Source organism: Solea solea, chromosome 20 (genome assembly GCF_958295425.1).
Source record: "Solea solea chromosome 20, fSolSol10.1, whole genome shotgun sequence".
NCBI classification, from domain to species: domain Eukaryota; kingdom Metazoa; phylum Chordata; class Actinopteri; order Pleuronectiformes; family Soleidae; genus Solea; species Solea solea.
The window spans coordinates 16,183,038-16,193,037 of NC_081153.1; the positions used below are offsets into that span (position 1 = coordinate 16,183,038).

The following is a 10,000-nucleotide window of genomic DNA, read 5'->3' on the forward strand; positions in this document are numbered from 1 at the left end:
TGTACGACAAAAGGGAGCACTTTTCAGATGCGCTATGTAAAAAAGTGCGAACCAAGCGGTGACCTCGGGAAATAGCGACATGTCAGCTCAATAAAGCTGCAATTCCCTGAACGGCCACACGAGGCTCTCTTAAAAAGCCACTCAACGGAGTAACGTGCAAACGTAAAAACAGTGGCGTCTCTAGTAGGACAGTTACGGTACAACAGGTGTCGTAGCTCTCCATGTGTCTAAATTCAAGTCTCCTTGTATGAAGACAGGAAGTGAAAAAACAACAGTTAACTGTATGCAACTTTTATTATTTCTTGCATCTTAAAAAAAAAAAATTAAGTATTGCAAACAAACATAATAAATTAAGTGGTTCAAACATAATTGCTTTCGTTCCACCCAACACCTCACATGTAGCAGAAATAAATGAAAACAAAATTATGTAGTTATAATATCAAAAACGTTTCATATGATTTCATATACATATTATGGCTGATCAAAGCGGGGTTTTGTACACTTTACAGATAGTTTGTTTCTATCGTTATTAAAAGTAGTGAAAAAAAATGCATCTTTCTTATCAACAATACTCTCCTGTGCAGTTAAAAAAAGAGCATTTCACTAATAAGCAAATGTACTTATGAACATGCATAGTCTAACACATACAGAGACAGAAATCAAGCCAAATATGTCTGACAGATATTAACAACGTGACAAAAATAAAAGTCAAAAACATTTACTAAATGGAGTGTGAATGCCTGTTAGTTGCAAATATTCAGCATAAAACAGTGGCAAGAATGTCACAAATGGTTTGTTTTCAAAGCAGAAAATAATACAAAACTAGTAGAAATGTTTTCATTTAAGGCTGGGATAGTCCTGATTGAAATTTGCATTAATGCGCTTAAAATGTCAGCTCGTTGGACACTAAGTCCATCGGATGAGACACAGTAAGACAGTGTAACAGGTCTTTTTATCGTATTAATAAAATATGTAACATGCAGCGATGTCAAGGCTGAACCAAATGATCATAACTGCATATTAACATTCATATGTAACAGCAAGCAGCAGACAAACTGTACTTGTAATAAGGACAGTGTGACTTCATTCAGTCATGATTAACACTAAATAACAGCCAAAGCAGAGATTGTTTGGCTCCTTCATGGAGACAAAAATCCCTGGTTCGTTAGTAAACAATTTCAATCCAACATCCAAAACTGAACAAGGGCCGTACGTAGCATTTCAATCGATATTTGAAGACTCAGAAAAACATATACTACAAACAAATATTTATTTTAAAAACTGAGAACCCAAACGACCATCCCATTAATGTAATTATTTAGGAATTATGATCAGGTTGATTATGTTACTGTTAAATAAAACAGTTGTCAGAGCTCTCTAGCAAGAAAACATTGTGATATTCAATTACAGCATCACAGTCCCTGCACAGATATCGTTGACTTTTCTGCACTACTGTTTCTTGTTACAGCCCGTTAGCTGATATTGAAACAAATTACCTTGAGTGCAGACATTTGTGTAAAAAAAAAAAAAACCTAATTAAATCTCATCACTAGTTTTGTGTAAATACAGTTTATAGCTGTTAACAAAAAGGACACGCATCATGTCCTCTTTCCTTCATCAATAACACTCACACTCCAAAAGCCTGGAAATGAAAGCAGTAACAATCTTAAATGCTAAAACAAAAACATACAAATAAGCTGCACTGACATTTAGAGATGCAATAGCAACTTAATGCAATAAAGAATAAGTACTCTGTAGCTTGTAGTCGCTCTGTTTTCAAGTTAACAGCATCAGTCACTTTTATATCCTACAGTGTGTGTTTATTGTTGTGAGTGAACTACAACAATAAACTGCACATACGTTTCTGAATGTTACAGCTCAGCTTTAAAACAGTGGATTAAAACTGAGATACACGATTGTGGAATGCCTTTTGTGAAAGGTTTTTCTTAATTAGGAATGAATTTCTGAGACCGCTCTTACTATTAAAAGACAATATGGACACAACTGAAGAGTAAATTTTTGTTAACTTCATAAAGATGCAGAACAGGGTTCGGTGTGTTTTTACCAGTCAAGATAGACATAAATTTGATGTATAACGCAACCAAAATCATCAAATCTTGAAAACCGAGTTAAATAAATTACAATTAAGACTGAAATTTTAACCATTTCGGGTCCATAACAAATTGAAATCATGCACGCTGATCAACTTTTAAACCGTGTAAATGATTTGTTATTTCTGTCCATTCTGACAAACATTTGCAGCTTTAACTGCTCAACTCTTGAAAACCAGGTCTAAAATATTTTAAGGCATTCTCAACAGAATCCTCACACTGATTGTCTTTGGTCATAGATGAACCTCCACGGCTTTTTGCTGCAGGCATTTCCAAACTAGGCTCTATATTATATTATATTTACAGATCATGAAAAAAGTCTCAAGGAGAAAAGGACCACTTGTTAAGTGCACTGCAACTGAATCCTGCTGCTACCAGATGTTCGGTGTAGTGTTGACATGGCAGAAGCCCTTTCTTACGTTTTGATTGAGATATCCAGCGTGGCAAGAAGGGGAATTTGTGTGGACGGGGGGGAAAATAATATAATATTCACTTTTAGACGTGTGACCACCAAGGCTTGGTTCTCTTTGGTCTTTACAGGAACAGTAGAAGCCACATTATGATTTAGACGTCCAGCATCTGGACACAGTGTAGAAACAAGGCTTGTAGGTGTAAAGACTGTCACCCAGGAATAGAAGCTTCACTCCTTAGCCACAGGCCCATCAGTGGATCAGAAAAGAAGGGCAGGGGGCTTCCAGCAAAGACAGTGAGGTCATCCTGGTTTCTCCAAGTCATTAGGACATTAATTTTGTGGCAAGTGTGGCTTTGTGAGACCGCCAAAGGCAAAGATCACTTAGAAATTCTGTTGTCGTCTCTTCTTTGCATCCATTGCATCCAAGATGGGCTGTCTCTTGGCAGTGTAGCGCTGCCTTAGCTCCTCGATCTCCCGCTCCATCATGGGATCCAAGGCACTCAACCGCATCTGTAGCTCCTCAAAGTCTAAGTTCTTCAACTGGGTGACAAGAAAAAAGGACAAACATTGAAACAATGAGTCATATTAACTGTAGAGTCGTGTGTATTATTTTAAGAACAGCTTCTGTTTTGGCCATTTTTTTCCACTGGGATACTGTTGTACAGCACACTGTAAGTAACCTCACAGAGTAACCTCAATTAGACTTAAGGAAGACATTACTCACAAAGTCAAAGTCTCCATCTTGAGGCACCTTCCAGTTGTCAGGGAATACATTCTTGGACTGGATGTGGTAACCGGGTTGCTCCTGCAGCTGGTTGTGGTTGTAGTTCTCATGCTGCTGGGCTGCCTTGTTTGAGTCCTGCTTATCAAAATAGTCCATGAAGGACGGACGCATCGGCTGCTGGGGGGTGGCGTGTCCTGTGGAGGATGAAGACAATTATGTTCAAACTTATTTGAGACACTTACTGTAAAGTGGAATTTCTTTAAACAATTCCACCAGCCTTATTTTGAAGAATATATCTGTGTATCAAAACACAATGATAGTTCATGATTGCTGTGGGTTTTAAAGAAACACTGCATTCTGTGGGACAATTATAATTATCAGGGACATAACATTTACCATCACCTATAGTTTTCCCTCTAGTTTACAGGTGAATCTAAGATGAGGCTTCTTCTTCCTCTCTTATCAAACTTAAAAGTGTTGTTTTATATTTGTTCCTTCTTTTTTGGTAGGAATCCCATAACAATGTGTGTGCTCACTCTTCATGGATCCCTGATCTTCCTCCTCTTCATCATCACTGTTGATGACCATAGTGCCCAGGTCTGACTCCAACATGGTGCTGCTGTGTTCGATCATTGTCTGAGCACCGTCACTCATGGTGCTAGTGGCCCTCATGGTCCCTGCACCCTCTGAGCCGGACTTCACCATAGTGTGAGAGTCCACCTCAGTCTCCTCTTCCTAAATGATACAAGACAATTACACATACAGCCTCCTCATACACAACTGATGAGTGTAGCACTCTCATGGTTGCTCTGGCTGGAACACCTCAGAATACATACAGAGTTGTCGTCCTCCTCCTCTAGCTCTCTCTGCTGTTCCTGCTGCCGTTTGGCTTTCATCTCCATCGATTCAGTAATCAGGTCTCTCAAAATTGTGACCGGCTTGGCCTGGCTGATGAAAGGGTGCTGGAAGTTCAACAGAGAAAAAAAGTTATACATATACATCTCTTGTATTTCCACATCATATCTTGTACAACTATACTTGTATGTTCTACTTTTACGGGATCATATCTCTATGGGTGTGTGTATGAATCCCTCTTTTCTCCAACCTGTAGCAGCTGGGTTGCAGTTGCTCTCTGCTCTGGATTTTTAACCAGACACTTCTTGACAAAGTCTGTGAATTCGTCTGACCAAAGCTCTGGCTTCCTGAAAGTTGGAGGAGGGTTGGTGGGAATCATGAAGATAGCCTGAGGAAAGAGACAGTCAGGGTTAAGTGACAAGAATTAGACATGCTTGAGTTTAGCACCAACTTCTTCAATGGCTTATAATATCACTCACTCTCATGGGATGAATGTCAGCGTACGGAGGTTTTCCTTCCGCCATTTCTATAGAAGTAATGCCTAGGGACCATATGTCAGCCACACAGTTGTAACCGATCTCCTGAATCACCTCTGGGGCCATCCAGAATGGAGTACCAATCACAGTGTTTCTCTTTGCCATGGTGTCCTTTAGAGAGGAATTATACACTGGTGTTATCATAAAAATGCTCAACAAGTTGTGAAACACTGATTAAAAAGTTACCGTCAGTTGTCCAGCTACTCCAAAATCGGCAAGTTTGGCATGCCCTTCAGTGTTGAGAAGGATGTTTCCTGCCTTGATGTCCCGATGGATCTTTCTCATGAAGTGGAGATATTCAAGACCCTTCAGTGTGGACTTCAGGATAGTTGCAATCTCATCCTCTGTCAGCTGTTGTGGGAAGGAAAACGAAATCAGAGATGAGATAAGAGTTAAAAACAACAATAATTTCTAATCTTGAATTCATTATGAAACATTGTGCTGCTTTTTCTAGAAATATCAGAGAAAATAAGCTGTGGTGAGAAATTACAAATCACATTTTAGACTGACCACAGAGGCAGTTGAAAACCACTGTAAATACCCACCGTCTTGTTACGCAGTCTGATGATATCAGAGACTGACCCAGCTCCACAGTACTCCATGACAATCCACAGGTCTGTGTTCTTGAAGTAGCTGCCATAGTATTTCACCACATAGGGGCTGGAAGAAAGAAAAAGAGTACATATAAAAAAGACAAGACACAGTTTCATTTCAAACAAGATTAGAAGTGATAAAACGTTCAAGATCAACACAACAGATGACTGTAAGCTGCATTAGCTAAAAAGCACCATTCTCAGTGAACAACAGTAGCATATATTATACTCCAAGGGCAAAGAGAATTAAAAATATATTTTATCCATGTCGTAAATGCTGCCATCATACCTGTCACACTGCTGCATGATGGAAATCTCCTTGATGATCTCCTGCAGATCAGATTCCACAGGGACCTGCTTTATGGCCACAACCTGGCCCGACTCCTTATGGATAGCTTTGAAAACGCTGCCATAGGAACTAAACACAGATACCAAAGTCCCAATATGTCCAGAATGCATTTTGCATGGAGAAAATATTAAAGCATTAATATATAGCAACAAAAGGGAGCCTTAATAAATTACAGTCAAAGCTGGACATGTGAAAATTGTCAGTTGTGACAAATACATCTTACCCTTCACCAAGTTTTTCTAGAACATCGAACACTTCCTCTGGCTGTTTGGTCAGACTGTCTTCACTCAGCTTTTTGAGCTTGCTGTAAAAGAGGAATAAATAACTTGTAACTAAAAACAGTAGTGAAACCAAACTACGGCATGGTACTAAAGAAGCATTTTCAATAAATGTCACCATGGTTTCCAGCACCTTGCACTAACATTACTATATACAGCAGCAATAAAAAATGTTTGAGATTTAAGTCCCAATATGTGATATACAGTATTTGGGTGCATTAGTGCCTACAAAAAACACTACAAACTGTAGTGACAATGAAAACACTTGTTAAATCAATTAACAAGTTGGTGGAAATACATTTAGATTAGTTAGATAAATAAATAGTATTTTTTGTCAGAGATTGAACAAATAAATAGCCTTAAGATATACAGCATGAGCCTAAAAAGGCAATGTCCAACTTTAACAATATATTAGGACATAAACAATCTTCTTTAATGAAATTAACCGTAAAAAATATATATTTTTTAATCCCTCGATGGGGAAATTCAGTTATTGCGGCAACAGTGTGAAAAAAATAACAAACACTAACAATAACTGTAGGCACATGAATAAACTCAACACAACTCAAAGTTTATTTATAGAGCATATTTAAAAACAACCAAGGCTGACCAAAGTGCTGTACAGAATGACGTCAAATACCAAAATAAAAACAGTACAAAATTGAAAGCCTTTTTAAATAAAATAATTAACAATTACTGAAGTTCATACAACAAAATATATGACAATGTATATATACATATAGATATATATGAACATATAAATAGGGATGGTATATCTTGCACACTCGACGTAAGTGCAAATGTAGCCTTTAACAGTTATATTCCCTGCTGGAAGGCTTCCAGTCCAAATATCGACTCATATCGAATTGCTCCTCAAAGATACCCTGATTTGATTGACAGTTAAATAAACGGACCTGAAACCCAACAGAGATCAATACGCATTGAAATGTTGTCCAAATTGGACAGTTTAACTAGTCAGCCGATCTTAACTGAGCAGAAAGTTTGAGAGAAACTCGACAAGCTAAGTTAGCATTCAGCTAGCTCTCCGAAGCGGTGGTGGCTACCGCCTAGGTTAGCTTTTAAGCTAGTTCACGCTTGAAACCGGTCGAATGTACACAAACCTTTTTGGCGCAGACGGCTCCATGATGAACAGCTTCGGAGACGAAGAAACAGCGGACGAATAGTAATTTATGTCAGTTTTGGGGGCAATAGTGACGCTATGCACATTATCGACCAAATCACTGTTGTCAAAAAACTGGTGTTGGCAAACCAGCTGAGTGTCCGTCAGATGACGGACCATGTGGGGAGGACATTTCACCATGTCGCCCCCTGTTGGAGTGGAGGGCGAATGAAACGTTACCACGGCTTCTGTTTTTAAAAGAAACAGTGAATACTTATTTAATAAATTAACTGCCTCAAACATTTAACATGCCATTTACCTACAGTAACCGCGCTGTCACCCAATGGCGCAAAATACACCACAAAGACAGAATATTTCCTGACCAATCACATTTCACTTTACTTGGATGTGGACTGTACGGGTGTACGCATGCGTGCCGGCAGCAGCGCGTGAGACATGCAAAGAGAGGTAAACAGCTAACTGTTGGTGTTGTAAAAACGGTGAGTTTTGGTATACTTTTTATAGATTGTCTCACCGTGTTTCATATTCAGAATTTAAATTCAGTATTTTTGTCTCTTTGCGGCTCATTAAGTCCCTAACCCTAACCCACGGTGTAGATTATCCCATGCTGTTTCTGTGTTAGCATGCTATACCGACACGTCTGTGATGATGCTAACAGCAAGCTCTCTGTTTTTAAGGATCAAAAATGGACGCACAGAAAGATGTACAACCACCCAAGCAGCAGCCAATGATCTACATATGTGGAGGTAAATCTTCTTTCTGCTATGACTTCTATTCGCGTTTAGTGATGGCGAGAGGAAGCTTCTTGAAGCCCTGAAGCCTTCCATCCAAATGGTACACAAAAAGTTTAATTTCTTAATCATACATTGTTATTATAGGTCATTTTTATCAATTTATAATACACTCAAGACTGTCCTGCAACAGCTCATCCATGGAAATGACTGTCAAGTGAAATAAATGAATCCGTCTTAATACATGCATTTCATGTATAATTCATGAATTCATGCATATAAATGACATTTCTGTTTTTGTTTAGTGTATTATGGGTATGTAACATGATAATACAATGAGTTTAATATTACTTGTCAAATTGTTTTCAAACTGTTTTAACAAGGGAAGGTGCTGTGAATGTGCTTGTGCAACTTAAGGACTTAATTCATTTTTATTCAGAAACAAAATATGTTCCACTGTGCTGGTGTTCAGCCAATTCCTCCTTTTAGAAACAACTTCTCCTGGTTTGGAGGAAACTCTATAACAGGGTACAGATAAAGCAGGGGTGCACAAGAACTCCACAGCAAGTTTGTTTATGGGGGGGAACTTTCTCTTTGTCACAGGCGCCATCAAAAGCAGCAGTAACAAAATGCACCTCACACACATACCAAAACTTGCACCACTTCCCGAACCAGCGAGGTTTTGAATGTCATCAGTGACCTCACTCACCCTAAAAGACACAAGAGTCGATTCTGGCTTTGCTAAACTCTTCTGGGAGTTCACAACACATGCTTTAAAGCACATATTACTCATCACTAGTTTTTACCTGCTACAAACAAGACCACTAGACCTGTCTAGTGAGACATCATGAAACTGTCCCTGTCATTATTATCCTAACCAAAGACTTTCTTTTCACACTATTAACTTACTAACATACTGACTTTTTAATTATTTAATTTAATTCTATAAAGTGTAATTTAAGATGAGGTAAGGCACTTTCCAGACACAGGGTGATTCCTAATTCTCTTTAATCTTCTGGCTGTCTTCTATTACAGAGTGTCACACTGAAAATGAAATTAAGGCCCGGGACCCAATCCGATGCAGAGAGTGTGGTTACAGAATCATGTACAAAAAGAGAACAAAGAGATGTATCCTTTAAATGTTTGCATGTGTGAGCTCTATGTGTGTGAAAGTGGAATTAATGTATGTGGTCTCAGTGTTTTTATTAGTACAAGGCTCTATCCTTAAAATATAGAACATTACTCTCCACTGTACTATATTAAAAGTGAATATATGTGGAGCGTTTTATGCAAATGCACAGACGTTTTTTTCATTATGTAAATCATTTATGATCCGAGTTCTAAAATAACTGCATTTCCTTGACTGTTTGATTTCAGTGGTTGTTTTTGATGCCAGATGAAGATGACGACAGAAGCTGTTCTTATGTGCTGTTTGTACTGTATTGGCATGTAAATAAACCTGACCCCATGTTTTTCAAATTAGTTAAAAATAAGAATTTCTCTGCTCCACCCAAGCTGTATTGTTGTTGTTTTTTGCTCAGTATTGATTGAAATATTTGGTTCATTAAAAACATGATTTTCACTTTCCTAGACTGACTGTTTTCACTGTTGTTCATTATTATATTTAAATGATAACAACTTAATTATACCAGGCAGGAAAACCAAATGAGAAATTAGTTTTTTAAAAGCCAATTTCACAAATCACATTTCTTTTCCCTTTTGACTATGACCTCTTGAATCACTGTTCCACATAAATAATGGTATGAAGATAATACATAGGTCACTAGAAATGATAATTTTAAAGGACCTCATATTTTTTTTATGTTTAAAGTAAGGCAGTGTTTGGAGAAGCCATAAATATGATTACATTTCACTGATCAAATTTGGTAATATAAATTTCTATAAGTGCATTCAAGTTCAAATGTATGGCAGTTTTTCTTTCTTTCATTCTAATAAGCATGAATTTTAATGTGTTTTAAGATTGCAGCAGTTTCCACTGCTGTTGAATTTTTGTTAGTGAGATGTAGATATGCTGGCGTATGTGTTTTGCTTTTGGTTGGAGGCAGATTAGCTGTGTCCTGTTGTTATGCAGGCTTTATACAAGGCAAATAAGTAATTGCTCAGAGTCAATAGCAGGAAACAATATAGCAGGAAACAATATAGGCCAGGTATAAAAAGTATAACTTTGTAATCTTATTGATTATTATTTCACACAATATTATATATTGCATTCTGTTTTTTTTTAATGTTATTGACCGTATTCTGAATGT

At 37.8% G+C, this 10,000-nt stretch overlaps 2 protein-coding genes across 3 annotated transcripts; one reads left to right on the plus strand and one right to left on the minus strand.

Moving 5' to 3' along the window:
- Window positions 1–275: 275 nt before the first annotated feature.
- Window positions 276–7,375, minus strand: stk3 (serine/threonine kinase 3 (STE20 homolog, yeast)). The gene is made up of 11 exons (XM_058619438.1): window positions 6,980–7,375; window positions 5,804–5,884; window positions 5,521–5,649; window positions 5,184–5,298; window positions 4,825–4,989; window positions 4,582–4,749; window positions 4,353–4,490; window positions 4,084–4,209; window positions 3,784–3,982; window positions 3,248–3,441; window positions 276–3,063 (listed from the first exon to the last, which is right to left on the minus strand). Exons 1-11 carry the CDS (start codon window positions 7,279–7,281, stop codon window positions 2,905–2,907), a joined length of 1,776 nt encoding a protein of 591 aa, XP_058475421.1. The 5' UTR covers window positions 7,282–7,375; the 3' UTR covers window positions 276–2,904.
- polr2k (RNA polymerase II, I and III subunit K) lies at window positions 7,372–9,322 on the plus strand. Of its 2 annotated transcripts, none has more exons than XM_058619439.1 (4): window positions 7,372–7,446; window positions 7,677–7,745; window positions 8,766–8,858; window positions 9,108–9,322. In XM_058619439.1, exons 2-4 carry the CDS (start codon window positions 7,685–7,687, stop codon window positions 9,128–9,130), a joined length of 177 nt encoding a protein of 58 aa, XP_058475422.1. In that variant the 5' UTR covers window positions 7,372–7,446; window positions 7,677–7,684; the 3' UTR covers window positions 9,131–9,322. The 2 variants fall into 2 exon arrangements, with proteins under 2 accessions (XP_058475422.1, XP_058475423.1); XM_058619440.1 differs by having other exon boundaries at window positions 7,389–7,478.
- The last annotated feature ends 678 nt before the right edge of the window (window positions 9,323–10,000 follow it).

Excerpts from the sequence above, each read along its gene's own strand:
- stk3 (XM_058619438.1), bottom strand. The coding sequence starts at position 7,281 with ATGTTTGAGGCAGTTAATTTATTAAATAAGTATTCACTGTTTCTTTTA. Across the intron at positions 3,442-3,783 it reads AGATCAGGGATCCATGAAGA|GACACGCCACCCCCCAGCAG; the intron begins GTGAGCACACAC and ends CATCCTCCACAG. Across the intron at positions 3,064-3,247 it reads AAGATGGAGACTTTGACTTT|TTGAAGAACTTAGACTTTGA; the intron begins GTGAGTAATGTC and ends CTTGTCACCCAG.
- polr2k (XM_058619439.1), top strand. The coding sequence starts at position 7,685 with ATGGACGCACAGAAAGATGTACAACCACCCAAGCAGCAGCCAATGATC. Across the intron at positions 7,746-8,765 it reads AATGATCTACATATGTGGAG|AGTGTCACACTGAAAATGAA; the intron begins GTAAATCTTCTT and ends CTTCTATTACAG. Across the intron at positions 8,859-9,107 it reads CAAAAAGAGAACAAAGAGAT|TGGTTGTTTTTGATGCCAGA; the intron begins GTATCCTTTAAA and ends GTTTGATTTCAG.